Genomic DNA, 15,921 nt, shown 5'->3' with positions numbered 1-15,921 from the left:
TCCTTCAGGGGCTGTTTCCTCTTCAGTATTCCTCAATATTAAATTCAGTATTTCGTCAATATTAAGGAAATTCTTATTCAATATTCCTTCAGCATTACAGAAGGCTCTTTGCCTCCTGCCCCCCTAAAAATTTAAAGCTCAAAGCTGGAATTTGATTCTTTTATTCCAGATTAAATTGGTATTTTAGTCAGGTGGTGAATCTGGCCTCCTTCCTGTCCCTGAGGTAATTCAGTCTCTCCTCAGATGGAAAGTGCAGGAATTTCACCACTGGCTGGAAAAATCTCTCCTCATCTCACAGCCTGAATTACTGCCTCAGTAACTCCTGGGAATGGAAAATGTTTCTAATTTTTTAGGTGATAAACCTCAGTTTCTGAGTGAGTGATTTAAGTGATTCTCAGTTTCTGAGGGTGATACTGATTTCTGCAGTACCCAGTGAGGCCTCCATATTTCTGTGGGGTATCGGACATAATGGGAGCCCAGTGAATATTCTGAATATTTCAGTGTAAATAAATAATCCTGGTTTTTCTCCTTTGCAGTCCACAGCTGAAGGATTTAAGGAGGCTGTCCAGTATGTCCTGCCTCGCCTCATGCTGATCCCAGTCTATCACTGCTTGCACTACTTTGAGTTGCTGCAGGTAAATGGAGCCACACTCTCATTTCTGGCTGAAAATAATTATTCATGTAGAAAATCTGAGCTTTTAAATAGCTGGTTATATGTTTACTTACTCCCTCAGAAAATTAAAATTATTTGACACCGTTACTTGGTTTCTGAAAATTAAAAACTTATTAAAAAAATCTTCAAAAGCACCTGTTGCTCCCATATGAACATTTAAACTACATTTTATTAAACAAATCTTTATTGAACTTGAGTTCTAATATAGTTGAAAAAATTTAAAGTTTAATTAAATTTAAATTTAAATTTAAAGAATTTTAAAAATCTGAAAATTGAATACACAAATCTAGTTTCTTCCTTCTATGAGTTCTGAATTTTTTGTCCATTCAGAAGCTAAGCAGGATTCATTCAGAATTCTCAGTCTCAGGTCACACTCCAGTGCAGCTCTGTTTATTTTTATTATTTCAGAATAATCCATTCTTAATATTCAACCATTTGTCCCGAGTCCTAGCTGGAATTAGCTGAGGATAATGTAAGAAAGGTTCTGTTTGCCCCATTGTGCAAAGTTTGTAATGCTTTGAGGGTAAATGAATTATTAACTGACAGGGATGAACTGAATTAAATGGGTACAACAGCCCGTGGCTGTAGCTGACATTTGGAAATAGCAGCAGGAATTACTCTGGGAGGTTCTCAGAAATCTGAGGCTGCACAGGTGAGTTACAGGGATTTCCTTTGTGTTTTAAAGGATTTACTTGTATGAAGGAGGAAAACAGAATTTATCTAAAATCCAATTTTAAAATCTAGGAGTTGGGTTAACACCAGGTCTGTCATCAATATTTAGCACAAGCTCCTTTTTTTTTTTTTTTTTTTTATTTCTACCTCACTCTTGTTTTCCTCATGACTGCTGTGATTTTTTGCATATCCTGATTTAAATAAATAAAAAACAAAGGATGATTTATTTTGACCTATCCCAAATGAATGGATTGCCAATATTTTGCAGAAAAGTTGAAATCCCAGAATGGTTTGGGTTGGAAGGGACCTTAAAAATCATCTGGTTCCAACCCCTGCCATGGGCCAGCTTCCAATACACCTAAATTTGTGTGATTTCAGTACATTTTAAACTATTAGGCATTTCTAGTGATAGTCAGTTTAGAAAACAGTTTAAAAAAACTTTAAAAAAACCCAAACAATCTTAATTTTCTACACCTTCCTGATAGGAGAGTGGGGGACAGGAGGGTCAAGCTCTGCCAAGGGAGGTTTAAATTGAATATCAGGGAAAATTTCTTCATCAGAAGAGTCTCTTTCAAAATAATGAACTTCCCTTTCCATGATCATCACCTGTGTGGGACAATTCTCTGGAATTTTGAAAATCCTGCAGGTTGAAAAGCCAGAATTGGGGCAGGGATCTGCCTGGTGCTGAGCTCAGGCTGATCAATGCCCCATTGTGTCTCAGAGCTGGGAAAATGCATCAGGAGGAAATTTAAGGATGGAATTTAAGGATGAAATCACCTGCAGCCACAGCTCTGGGGGATTCTGAGCCTGGAGCTGCTTTTAGAAATGAAAAATATATTGTGGTTTTTCCTTTTATAAGAAACATTGCCACAGGTGCCCTTTTTGCTATTTTTGATAAATGAAGCCTGGCAAAATAATTTTGTCGTGTTTTTATTTATTTTAAAGGATCATACACCATGAAAAATGATCATTTAGCAGTGAAAACATTTAAATTTGACCTTTATCCACAGAGTGTGAGATTTCTGAGTAGAATCTGACACTTGGCTGTCTCACAACCTTGTGAGCACAGAACAGAAATCTGAAATATCACCCTGGAGAAATGGTCAATCCAGAGTATTTTGTTGTGCTCCCATTAGTTACAGGTTTCAAACCTGCATTTTATGTTGTAGTTCGAAAAAATCCTGAATTTACAGCAGGGATTTTTAGAAATCAGAGTGGTTTGGGGGATGAAAAAAGTATTTATTCAACAATTCTAATATATTATTGTAATAATTATAAATATTATTATTATAAATATTGTAATAAATATTATTAAAATGATAATATAATATAATATAATATAATATAATATAATATAATATAATATAATATAATATAATATAATATAATATTATAATATAATGTAATGTAATGTAATGTAATGTAATATATATTATAATCTGTTATATTAATTATATTCTATATTAAATGCAATATATAACATTAAAAACTGGTATTGCTTCTCTGTTGCCATTGCATTTGCCTCTAGGAATTATGGCTGAAAACCAAAATGAAAGCAAAAAAGCAACAAAACATTGTTATTTTCACAGTTTCAGTAGGGGAAGAAGCTCAGATTGAGACTTTTACTCCTTGAGAAAGTTACCAAAAACCCCTTCTGAATGTCAGGTGAATAAAATAATTATTTACACAAACACAAGCCTCAATATTTGCTTTTTTTGCAAAACAACTAAACTGAAATTAATAACATTAAAGTGTGAAAAGCTTGAAAATTCTTCCTAGCTGTAGAACTTTTCCTTTTGGTAGGAAAACCTTCAGGATCTGCATCAGAGCAAAGGGCTGAAGGTCCTGGATGAATCCTTCCTTCCCTAATTCCTGCTCCTGACTCTCCCAGCAACATCTGAAATTATATTATTAATATTATTAGCAATTATCAATTGCTTCTCCCACCCTCAGGATTCTGCATTTCACACCTTTTCCATGATCTTTGCATTTCCATGGCCGGCAGCAAGGAAAAAAATAGAATTTCCAGAGGTAGACATCTGATTTTTCCCTTCCCTGTACTGTTCCTCAGCTTCCCAGAAATTTTGAGCCACAAAACTCTTCCTTTCTTGAATATGGAGGTTCTTTGGGCATGGAAAAGTAAAAATTTGGTAATTTAAACAACATGGGAGTGGTCAAATCCTGTTCTCTCAGTTAGTTTTAGAATAAACTGAGGGATCCCAGCTGAGGGAATGTAGTGGGGAAAGGAAAAGAAGGATTCTGCCATGCCAGTGAGTGTAAGGAAGATTTCTGGAGGTAAAACAGAGTTTATCCCAAACTGCATGGCAAGCTGCCATAATTTTGCCCACCAATTTATTAGCTTGAATTTACCTTTTAAAAATTCACAGAATCCCAAACTGGTTTGTGTTGGAAGGGACCTCAAAATTCATCTCATTCCAGCCCTTGCCATGGGCAGTTCAGATGATCTTGGATGTGAAAAGGGTTAAAAAGAAAAAATTTTTTCTTTTTTTTTTTGAATTTTCAAGTTTTTTAGGTACCACCTTAAAGAACCAAAGAGGAACTTTCAGGTTTTGCTCAAAGCATGTTGCTACCAGGGGGATGGAGATGATATGAAAATCTGTGGAATTCCCTAATTCAGGAAGTTTCTGTTGAGTGGAGGAGATGGATTTAGCCTTTATACCAAGGCAATACATTTGTTCTCACTGTATTTACATTTTTCTGCAGTAGCAAATCTTGAATTTCAGACTTTATTTTGCTGTTTGCTCTGTGCAAAATCCTTGAGTTTGCTGAAGGTGGCAGAATTCGGGATGATAAGAAGCAAAGAGAGTCTTGCTCCTTCTTGTCTTAAATTTGGATTGTTGAGATGAACTCATGGAAGGAAGACAGACAGAGTTCCATAAACCAGCTCTGATCCTTTGGCTATTTCAAACCTTCAAATTCTTGAATTTAACCAGTTTTAAACAGGATGTTGTTGGTGATGTAACAGGCAAAATAACACCTGACAATTAGCATTAACGGGTAAAGGGTGGGTAAATTAAAGGGTAAAGGTTTCTAAACTTGATGAATATCTACTGATTCTTCCTGAAGCTCTGACAAATATATTTAATTTCACGCACATCAACTTTTGGTTGGGGCTCTGTAAAAAGTCACTGACTTGAAATCACCGAAATTTCACCGAGTGCTTCTTTCAGTGTTGTTGCCCTGCTGGAATTGAGGCAGAATGTGAAAGCAAAGCAATGTTTGTTGTGTGGCAGCAATTGCAGGAGTGCAGTGAGGATGAGGAGGACAGGGAGTGCCTGAAGCAGGCCATCACAGCCCTGCTGAACCTGCAGTGCAGCATGGAGCGCATCTACAGCAAGCACTCGCCGCGCCGCCGGCCCGGGTAAGCACCCCTGCCTGGAATCCGGCGCCCACGGCCCTGGAATCCGGCTATCTGGTGAGGGGCGAAGGCCAGGGCCCCTGTGCAGCTGAACCCAGCCCCCCTCAGCGTCCTGGCCTCGGGCTGAGCTGGGGGATAGCTCGGAGCAGCGCGGTGAGAGACGAATCAGGAGGCGACCACTCGCTGGGGGTAAACTGTCGGTTTATTACAGAAGAACCAACAAGGAGGGGAAACACCCAGCAAATGGCCCCGAACAAGGGGCAGGAGAGGGTTTTAAGGGAAAAGGGGGGAAGAAGGCAGGGAAACCCGGCTATCCAATAGAAATACATATTTGGAGGTACGAAACATAACTGATATACTAAAGTAACCAACTGTTATAAATCATAGGAGGGGCTCCGGGGCTACAGCCAACCATAACTCCCAGAGAAAAGAAAATTCTCGAAACCTGGGAGGAGAAAAGGGGTGATTGACTGAGCCCAAGGAGGAGGCACTTTCACTTTATAAGAGAAACCAGGGGAGGAGCAGTTTCATTTCCATAGCAACCTAACTGACAGGGTCCTGGGAAAGGAAGAAACCATTTAATACAGAAAATGGGGGGAGCAAACTAACAAACTTAAGAACACACCACAGCATCTCCCCGTTTCTTATCAAATAAAATTAAAATTTTAGACAGTCTATGCAACTCAAAAGGAAGGTGTCTGCGGCTTGTCTTGCTAATCTTCGCTTTCTTCGAGTTGGAGTTCGCTAGCTTATGTTCTTGAGGCAGCTTAAGAACACACCACAGCACCCACGTGCCAGGGAGGGACAGAAACCCCCTTTTCCTGCTGGAAAATCTCTGAGTTTCCTTGTCAAGGCATGTGCTGTTGCCAGTTTTCTTTGTAGATGGAGCAGCAAGCAAAAATCATCCACTCTTAAGAATAATGTGAATAATCGTCTTGGTTTAAAAGGATAGATGTCTGTTAAGGAAGGCAGGAGTCTCTCCTGAAATGGAAAATGTAAATGCCTTCTCTATGAATTATAATTTTGAAATTAAGGGGTTTTCAGGTAAAGACATGAGAGTAAGAATAATAGCTTTTATTAGAGAAGGAAAATAAAAATAAAATTGAAAAATGCAATAGTACAAAACAACAGAATCAGAAATGGACCTGGCACTCTGTGTCCCAGCCCCATCCATGGGGGCTCAGCCCTCCTGCAGAATAGGAATAACAGATCTTTATTAGGGAAATTAAAAATACAAATGCAATAGTACAAAAAAAGAAAACACCACCACTGACAGAGCCAGAGCAGTCCCTGCCCCCTGTGTGTCAGGGGGTGTCCCAGCCCCATCCCATGGGGGCTCAGCCCTCCTGCAGTGCCAGCTGTGGCTCTGCTGCAGCACGGATCCTGCACAAGGGGGGAGTTTTCCTCTGCAGCTCCAGGGCTGCTGCAGATGGGCCTGGGCTCCCTCTGGCCATGCAGGGCAGCAGAAAGCTGCTCCTCTGGCAATGCAGGGGGCAAAGGCTGCTGTGCTGTGCCAGGCTCAGATTGGATCCAGGTAGGAATGCTTGGCTCCTCCCCTGGGCGGAGCATCTCCCCATGGGATGCTGGGATTGGATCAGCCCTGCAGGGACACTCAGTGGCCATGGACAGCAGAGATCTCCTGGAGGGAGGGTTGGCTGGGGCAGAGAGAAAGGAAAAACTGCCCATGGACAGCAGAGAACTGCCCCAGCTCTGACAGGTGGGGATAGAATTCACACCCCTAAACCACATCTTACAACCCAGGACAATATTCTACTCCTGCCCACCCTAAGCAGTGCTTGTGGCTTATTTAGAACTTGATTAAGGCATTTTGAGGGGAAAAAGAAAATCATGATTTAAACAGTTAATTCTGTTGATTATTTTAGTCTTTTGGGATGGCAAATCTGGAACGTGCCCACTGTGACACTTGCTGTTCCTCCTGGCAGGGAGCCCGTCTGTCGCTTCTACCACCGGCAGGTCAGGAGCAAACACTTGGCCATCAAAAAAATGAACGAAATCCAGAAAAACATCGACGGCTGGGAAGGCAAAGACATCGGGCAGTGCTGCAACGAGTTCATCATGGAAGGAGGGCTGACCAAAGTCGGGGCCAAACACGAGCGCCACATCTTCCTCTTCGACGGGCTGCTGATCAGCTGCAAGGCCAACCACGGGCAGTCGCGGCTGCCCGGCTACAGCAGCGCCGAGTACAGGCTGAAGGAGAAGATCATCATGAGGAAGGTGCAGGTGGTGGACAAGGAGGACACTGCAGAGTACAAGCACGCCTTCGAGCTGGTGTCCAAGGACGACAGCAGCGTGCTGTTCGCGGCCCGCTCGGCCGAGGAGAAGAGCACGTGGATGGCGGCGCTGGTGTCGCTGCAGTACCGCAGCACCCTGGACAGGATGCTGGACGCCGTGCTGCTGCAGGAGGAGAACGAGCAGCCCCTGAGGCTGCCCAGCCCCAGCGCCTATCGCTTCGTGGTGGAGGACTCCGAGGAGAACATCGTGTTTGAGGACAACCTGCAGAGCAGGAACGGCATCCCCATCATCAAAGGGGGCACGGTGGTGAAGCTCATCGAGAGGCTCACCTACCATATGTATGCAGGTATTCTCAGCTGGGGTATTCATCCTTTCATCTGCCCAGGGAGGTGGTAGAGTCACTGCAGAGGGGGGCATATGTGGCCCGAAGTTTAGAGTCCGACTAGCTGAGGGCGAAAGGCCGACGCCCCTCTGCAATTCCTGGCCAGCGCCCTTCGGCGTCTGAGGGCCTCGGGCTGTGCTGGCTGCGGACTGGCTCACACCGCTGGTATTGGGGAGGAACGGAGCTGACCATTTCCCGGGGGTTAAACATCGGTTTATTGAAGGTGTTGCGGGATCCAAACGCGGGGAAACCAACCGGGAAAAAGTTTTTCCATAGGGGGTGAAACAGGATTATAAAGGAGGGGGGTGGGTACAGGCGGAACCAATCGGGAAAGGTGAGGGGATGAACTTCACAGAACTGACACTCCATGGAGATCAATAACCAAAAGGTAAAGGAGGTGTCCTGGGACCCCAGCCAGCCACCATCTCCAGAGAGGAGAAGGTTCTCGAAACCTGGGAGGAGAAAGGGGTGATTGACTGGGCCCAGGGAGGAAACAACTTTCACTTATAAGGGAAACCAGGGGAGGAGCAATTACACATCGGCAACTATGAATAGCGGTTACTATAGCAACTTAGCTGACAGGCTAGCACTGGCGGGAAAAACTGGGGGAACGAAACCATTTTACACATAATAGGGGAGAACAATACATAAATTGGGGGAATAACACAAGAAACTTAACAACACACTACAACAAGTCACCATCCCTCAAAGAGTTGAAAAAAAGACTGGATGTGGCACTTGGTGCCATGATCTGGTTGAGGTGTTAGAACATGGGTTGGACTCGATGATCTTAAAGGTCTCTTCCAACCTAGAATTTCTGTGATTCTGCGATTCATCCTTAGGGGTTTTCCTGCTTGTAATGAAATGGAAAATAACATCTGCAGGGAGTAAAAATATGTTATTAAATCACCTGGCTTTGCAGGAAAAGCTGTAAGAAAATTCTGAGTATGCAAACGTTTCATCCCCTAAAAAAACCACAAAAAGGTTTCCATGTTTCATCCTGGCCAAAGCAATGGAGTTGTTACAGGCTGAGGCTCTGTGAAGGAAGTAAAGGGTTGAAGGTTATATTTATTATAATTTTTTTAAGCTGTATTTTTTATATTTTTTATTACTTTTTTATACTATTTTTATTTTTATATATATAAATATATATATATATATATATATATATATATATATACATTCAGCCCACCACTCTGTCAAGTATCTGGGTTGGAGGTTATATTTATTATATTTTTTCTTTTTTATTATTTATTTTTTAATTTTTTTAATGTATTTTTTATATTTATTACGTTCAGTCTGCCACTCTGTGAAGTATGTGAGTTGAAGGTTATATATATTTTTTTTATTTTACTTTATTTTACTTTATTTTTTATTTTGCTATTTTTTTTATATTTATTACATTCAGCCCACCACTCTGTGAAGTATCTTGGTTGAAGGTTATATTTATTATCTTTACTGTGTTTTTATTAATATTGTTTAAATTTTTATTTTATTATTTATGTTATTTTTTTATTTTGCTGTAATTTTTATATTTATTATATTCAGCCCACCACTCTGTGAAGTATCTGAGTTGAAGGGGTTTTTTTAAATTTTATTTGATTATTTATATTTAATTTTTTGTTTTGCTATTTTTTTATATTTATTATATTCAGCCTGCCACTCTGTGAAGTAACTGGGTTGAAGGTTATATTTATTATATATTTTTTTAATTTTTATTTTATTATGTATTTTTTATTTTGCTGTATTTTTTATATTTATTATATTCAGCCTGCCACTCTGTGAAGTGTCTGGGTTGAAGGTTATATTTATTATATTTACTGTATTTTTATTAATATTGTTTATTTATTATGTTATTTTTTATTTTGCTGTATTTTTTATATTTATTATATTCAGCCCACCACTCTGTGAAATATCTGGGTTGAAGGTTATATTTATTATATATTTTTTTAATTTTTATTTTATTACACATTTTTTATTTTGCTGTATTTTTTATATATTTATTACATTCAGCCTGCACTCTGTGAAGTGTCTGGGTTGAAGTTTATATTTATTACATTCACTGTATTTTTTATATTTATTACATTCAGCCTGCACTCTGTGAAGTATCTGGGTTGAAGGTTATATTTATTATATATTTTTTTAAATTTTTATTTTATTATGTATTTTTTATTTTGCTGTATTTTTTATATTTATTAAATATTCACCTGCCACTCTGTGAAGTGTCTGGGTTGAAGGTTATATTTATTATATTTACTGTATTTTTATTATATTGTTATTTATTATGTTATTTTTTTTTGCTGTATTTTTTAAATTTATTACATTCAGCCCACCCCTCTGTGAAGTATCTGGGTTGAAGGTTATATTTATTATATATTTTTTTTAATTTTTATTTTATTATGTATTTTTTATTTTGCTGTATTTTTTATATTTATTACATTCAGCCTGCACTCTGTGAGTGTCTGGGTTGAAGTTTATATTTATTATATTCACTGTATTTTTTATATTTATTACATTCAACCTGCACTCTGAAGTGTCTGGGTTGAAGTTTATATTTATTATATTCACTGTATTTTTTATATTTATTACATTCAGCCCACCCTCCTATGAAGTATCTGGGTTGAAGTTTATATTTATTATATTCACTGTATTTTTTATATTTATTACATTCGCTGTATTTTTTATATATTTATTACATTCAACCTGCACTCTGTGAGTGTCTGGGTTGAAGTTTATATTTATTACATTCACTGTATTTTTTATATTTATTACATTCGCTGTATTTTTTATATTTATTACATTCAACCTGCACTCTGAAGTGTCTGGGTTGAAGTTTATATTTATTACATTCACTGTATTTTTTATATATTTATTACATTCAGCCTGCACTCTGTGAGTGTCTGGGTTGGAGTCACCATCAGCATTTTTCAGCCTGTCAGTGTCAGAAAGACCAGAAGTGAAGGCTTGAGGGGTTCCATGAAGTGCTTTGTATTTTATTTCTCATCTTTTCCGACTGGATAAAAACCCCCTGCTGTCATTGTCTTGCTCCATCCTTACAGATCCTAACTTTGTCCGGACTTTCCTGACCACCTACCGCTCCTTCTGCAAGCCCCAGGAGCTGCTGAGTCTGCTGATAGAGAGGTGAGCAGTGATCCTCCTTGCTGAAGGCTGGGAAAGGGCTGGAATCCCAGAATAAAATCCCAGAATGGTTTGAGAAAGGACCTCAAAACCCATCCAGTGCCACCCCTGCCATGGCAGGGACACTTCCACTGTCCCAGGCTGCTCCAAGCCCTGTCCAGCCTGGCCTTGGATGCTTCCAGGGTTGGAGCAGTCACAGTTTCTCTGGGAATTCTATTCCAGGGCCTCCAGGAATTTCTATTCCAGGAATTTATTCCTCAGATCCCATCTAATGTGGGATCTCAGCACCTCAGGACTGAGGTGTCACCGAGACACCCTTGGGGGGCTCGGGAGTCCTGGAATGTTCCAGAAGTGTCTGGTGGCTGGACTTTGATCCTACACAGGAGACGACACCTGTATGAGGACAGGAGGATTTCACCGGGGTGAATGGTGAAGGGATCAGTTAATTAGAGGGGAAACACAGGGTTTAGGATTTCTGTACAGGGGGTTTAGAGAAGTAAGATGGAGGAATTGGGGCGTGTCCTGTCCTTCTTCTTCTTCTTCTTCTCCTCCATCTTCTGTGGTGATGGTGGCACTTTGGGATTGGTCATTACTGAAAGTGCACCGGGCAATAAGGGTGAAAGGTATTGGGGTAAAATGATAAATATTGTACACGTAACTTTGGGTATAAAGATAGGGGAGTGTGCTCATGGCTGGCTGCTGAGCAGAGCTCTGTCGGGCTGAGAGAAAATCTTTTAGATAAACAATTAATGAAAATCTTTTAGATAAACAATTAATAAACACCGAGACCGAGAAAAGAACTGAAGCCTCTTCTGTTCCTTTGGAACGCGGCTGCCCCAAGGCCACCCCGGGCCTTCCCAGGCCACCCAAACAGCCGAAAATGGGACAATCTAAGCCTCCTCTCTGACAGTTTGAGGCCTTTCCCCTTGTCCTGTCCCTCCAGTTCCTGATGAGTTTTGTATATTTGGAATCACAGAACATCCTGAGTTGGAAGTGACCCACAAAAATCAGAGATTCCAGGTGGTCCTTTCCTGCTCAGGATCCCAGTGTCAAATTTCAATGTTCTGTGAAATTTATAAACCAGGTTTTCAGTGCTTCCTTTTCCCAGTTTAAATGAGTTACCTGAATGAGGTAAGCCTGGGCTGTGGGTGGTGGTGTTGTGAACTGCTGAATTGGCTCATGAGAGAGTTGAGAGCACGATGGAAATGAGGACAGAAACGTTCCAGGCAGTTTGTGTGAAGGCACAGAATGAAGGTAAACAGCATTTTAATGCAGTGTGGTAAAGCTGCTCTTAAGCTCTCATCTAATCTTCCCTTAATCATGCCAGCAGGTCCTTAAAAACCTTCTATCCCAGTCTAGACATGGTGTGATGAGCAGAGCAGCCGAGAATTAGCAGGGTGTGGAGCTGGGCTGAGGGAATTCCGGGCAAACCGGGCGGCAGAGCAGCACCTGCCGAGTTGATATAAATACCATTTCTCTGAAGTGCAGCTGTGCACAGAGGGGCTGTGCTCTGTCCTGCTTGCCATCCCTGTGTGCTGTTTCCCAGGTTTGAGATCCCTGAGCCCGAGCCCACGGAGGCAGACAGGCTGGCCATCGAGAAGGGGGAGCAGCCCATCGGCGCCGACCTGAAACGCTTCCGCAAGGAGTACGTGCAGCCCGTGCAGCTCAGGTGTGTGTGTGTGCCCCTGCCTGCCCTGGCACTGCCAGCCTGGCCTGCCCCGAGCTCCTGCAGCCTCCAGTCTCTGCTGGAGGCTTCAGCCATGTCCTGCTTTAGGGCAAATTTGTTAAAGAATCTGCAAAGGAGGGCCCCTCCAGAAACAAAACCCACACGGCCTCTCCTCCCAACCGGTTCGGGAAAAAATTCCTCGGAGAGAGGTGGGAAGAACCTGTTTATTTGACAGGCACAGCACCCCCCAGCACACAAAATGAACAATACCCGATGACACCGCTCTGAGAAAGATGACAAAATCAGAAAGTCTCTTTCGGGGGTGGTTGCTCTGTTCTCAGTCCCTCCGGTGCTGGGGCAGCCGCTGCAGCCGAACCTTTGGTGTTCCCGGGTCCCAGTCCGGAGCAGGTTCGAGATGGTCACAGGAACAGGAGAGGAGAAACAGTCCAGGAAGCAATGTGGACTGTTTAGCTAGAACTAGCTAATAAGCAGAGGCCAAAGCAGAGCAGAAGCAAGAGCAGAAAAAGAGAGCAAGCAAAGCAGCAAGCTGAAGCTGGAAGTGAAAAAACAGCCCTATGTACTGCTCATCTCTGTGTCCCTGATAAGAGAAACCCAAACAAAACTTCCACTCTCCAGAGCCGGTCTTAAAGGCACAGAACAGATGAATGGGGATACAGCATCATAACGTCACCCCAGGACACAGCATCACATCCCAAATGCTGTCCTGATGATCCCAGCGGCTGCCGGGGCTGAGCTGGCCCGGCTGGGATCCCCACCCACGGCGCCTGTGGCTGAGGGATGTGGAGCTCAGAGCGGGGCTGAGCTCTCAAAGCATTCCTTGTTCCCAGCCCTGGGAAGATAATTCCTCTGTTCCCGGTTTTCCAGCCCTGCTGGTGCTTCACTCCCTTTCCCAGCGCCGTGCCTGTGTTTGCTCACAGACAGGCAGGCTCTTGTCTGTGCTGCACAGTGCAGTGGGCTGCGGGGAATCTTCAAGGTCCTGCTGACCAAGCTAATTTGGGGAACAATTAAGCGTTTCTAGCATGAATGAGAGTAATTGTTGCCCTGATTGGGGATCGAGACAGGAGCAGACAGATCACAAGCAGTGTTTACTTGAGCAACTTTTAGTCATTACACTGATGAGTAACATCACCATGGTCCTATTAATGGCACATTAATTTTACTAATAGTAATTATTAATTACACACACAGAGAACCCTCAGTTACTCTGCTACCACAGATTCCTGTTGAAACAACAGCAGTTGACTCAAAGGGTCACACTGACATGCCAGTACCTCCAAGGTGTTCAGAAAGTCACTCAGGGCTCCCATTTTTATCAGAAACCCATGTGCATATAGATATAAAATATTTAAAAGACAAATCTGTGGGTAACCCTGCAGTTTCCCTCACCTTCTTGAACGTGATCCAAGTCACAGAACCTCACCATAACCTTGCTCCTGCTGCGTGCTGCTGGCCTTGGGCAGCTTATCAGGCCCTTGGTGTTCCCACGTTATCAGCTGCTGGGGTTCAGCAGCACCACAAGGCTCCACAGTTATCAGCTCCTGGCAGAGCTGCCTCTCAGCTCGTGCTCTCCCTGCTTTTGCTGCTTTCTGGGAGCTGTTGCTGATCCTTACTCTGTATTTCCAGCAGCTTGAAGCTGTCTTACAGCTGCAAACGAGTGACTTTGAGCTGCTGGTGGATAAACTGAGCACTTTGTGCATTCCAGTGTTGTTAAAAACATTGATCTCTGCTTCAGAGACTGCAGTTTGGGGAAAAGGGGGAGAATTGAAGGTGTTTATTCCTTCCCTGCTTCCCTGCACTCTCCATCTTGTAGAAAATGCAGTGGCCAGGCCTGAAAGGGCACAAATGAGAGGGGATGGGAAGGAGGAGGAGCTGAGCTGGAAGTGCAGTCAGCAGATCCAGGCACTCTCTGCCTTTCCCAGAGTTCTCACCAAGGGCACAGATGGATTAGATAAGATCCTGTTACATGAAACTTGGATTAAAACTTTGCCTCTTGGAATGTGGCATTGATTTCCAGGCTGAGTGATCTGTTTGGGCAGCAATTCTTTTATGGGATAAACCTTATTTTTTACCTTGCACCCTGGGAAGAGGAGAGTTAAGGAATTTTCCATGTGTCCTTCATTTGTCCTCAATGTAGGACTGATTTCTGCTGAGGTGATAAATTTCACCTTGATAAAGTGTCGAACATGTGAGCTCAGCTTGTTTACCTCAAGAGACAAACCAGTTTTTTATTCTGATTTATCCTGAGTGCAGAAGGCTGAAAAGCAGCTGGAGTTCACTTTTAGAGACTGATTTATTGATGATTTCTGTAAGAAAGAGTAGAGAAAAATCAAGAGGAAATTCAGTGTTGTCCTTAAAGGATGTACTGGATCTAACCAGGCCTTTTGGGTCATTAAAAATTGTATAAGCAGGGCAGTAACAGCAACTTTGAAGCTGAAATTTGTGTGTAGGAAAGAAAGAATGACAAATTTGCTTCTTAACAAGTGGGACATCCTAATTAGCTTTTTCATTAAAAAAAAAACACACCAAGAAAGAAATGAAATTACAAGGCAAATTAGAAATCCCAATTTTATCTGATTTTGCTACGTTTCTTCCTCTTCTGAAACCATCTCAACACTGGCATTTTTTATATTAGATTTTTAAATAGCACCAAGCTATATTTATGCTAAAACTATTCTTTAAAACCTATAAAATACGTTTTTAGGAACAGTTTTAGCATAAATAGTTTCTAGGTTTTAAACCCCTGCCAGGCTCAGTCTTTGCTCCTTTGTCCATGTGTATTTTGAGAGTCACCAACTACATGAATGTGGAACTTGACTTTTGTAGGACTGTGGTTCACTTTTATGGGATAAGCCATGGAAGTCCTTTAAAAGAAAGTTAATATTTTTTTCTCTTTCCTCAGAATATTGAATGTTTTCCGGCACTGGGTCGAGCACCATTTTTATGATTTTGAGAGGGATCTGGAGCTGCTGGAGAGGCTGGAGACCTTCATTTCCAGTGTCAGAGGTGCAGTAAGCGGGGCCCTGTTCCTTCCCACATTTTGGTACAACTTCCCAGGCTGCTCCTGGTGGATTTTGGGCCTGAGAATTCCTTTACACACTTGAGTAATTTTAATGCCTTTAATTGAGCTGTTTATGAGGCTTCCCTTTACATGAGGGAGCTTTGGCCTGGAGCCTGAACAGCTCCTAAAAATGATTCCAAGCATGAGGATAATAATACTTTAAATATATTTCCTTCTGGACAGCGTGGTCATCCTTGCCTGACTTTGTAATTCAGGCTGTCACCTTCTCCACAGAGAATTCCTTCCCTTTTGCTTACTGAGCTTTTTCCATCCTGATTTTTCCCATTTATACAAAGTTCCAATTGAAAATCGTTAATCTTTCAGAAGAGGATATTGGGCCCATTTGGTATTTCTTCTTTATGAACTCGATTTTTTTGGCAGCCTCTGTGCAGGGCAGCAGTGTTGGCATGTTTAATCCTTTTCCTGGCAATTCCAGGTTTTCATTCTCAGAGTGCCAGGTCTTACAATTCTGAAACAATTAAAAGACCCTGGACACAAGGTCACTTTTTCCCACACCAAAACTGTCAGAGGATGTGGTTAAATAGAACAAGTTTCACATGTATTTATTTGTCAGCTGATACAGGTGCAAAAACCCATAAAGAAGAAATAGAGAAATACAAAGCTGGTTAATTTACGTGCAGAAATGCAGAATTCTGAGTGTACATTCAAATTTCGGAGG

At 41.8% G+C, this 15,921-nt stretch overlaps 1 protein-coding gene across 1 annotated transcript in view; it reads left to right on the top strand.

The window, feature by feature from the left end:
• Nucleotides 1–15,921, top strand: part of SOS2 (SOS Ras/Rho guanine nucleotide exchange factor 2) — a 57,125-nt gene that overhangs the window by 29,179 nt on the left and 12,025 nt on the right. The window contains exons 8-13 of the mRNA XM_064715917.1: nucleotides 537–635; nucleotides 4,600–4,727; nucleotides 6,668–7,323; nucleotides 10,419–10,500; nucleotides 12,044–12,166; nucleotides 15,084–15,187. Of these exons, the coding sequence (XP_064571987.1) occupies nucleotides 537–635; nucleotides 4,600–4,727; nucleotides 6,668–7,323; nucleotides 10,419–10,500; nucleotides 12,044–12,166; nucleotides 15,084–15,187 (1,192 nt within the window). The remainder of the gene's footprint in view (nucleotides 1–536; nucleotides 636–4,599; nucleotides 4,728–6,667; nucleotides 7,324–10,418; nucleotides 10,501–12,043; nucleotides 12,167–15,083; nucleotides 15,188–15,921) is intronic.

Source organism: Zonotrichia leucophrys, chromosome 5 (assembly GCF_028769735.1).
Source record: "Zonotrichia leucophrys gambelii isolate GWCS_2022_RI chromosome 5, RI_Zleu_2.0, whole genome shotgun sequence".
In the NCBI taxonomy this organism is placed as follows: domain Eukaryota; kingdom Metazoa; phylum Chordata; class Aves; order Passeriformes; family Passerellidae; genus Zonotrichia; species Zonotrichia leucophrys.
The sequence above is the reverse complement of the archived record's forward strand: the minus strand, read 5'-3'. Positions and strand labels throughout refer to the sequence as shown.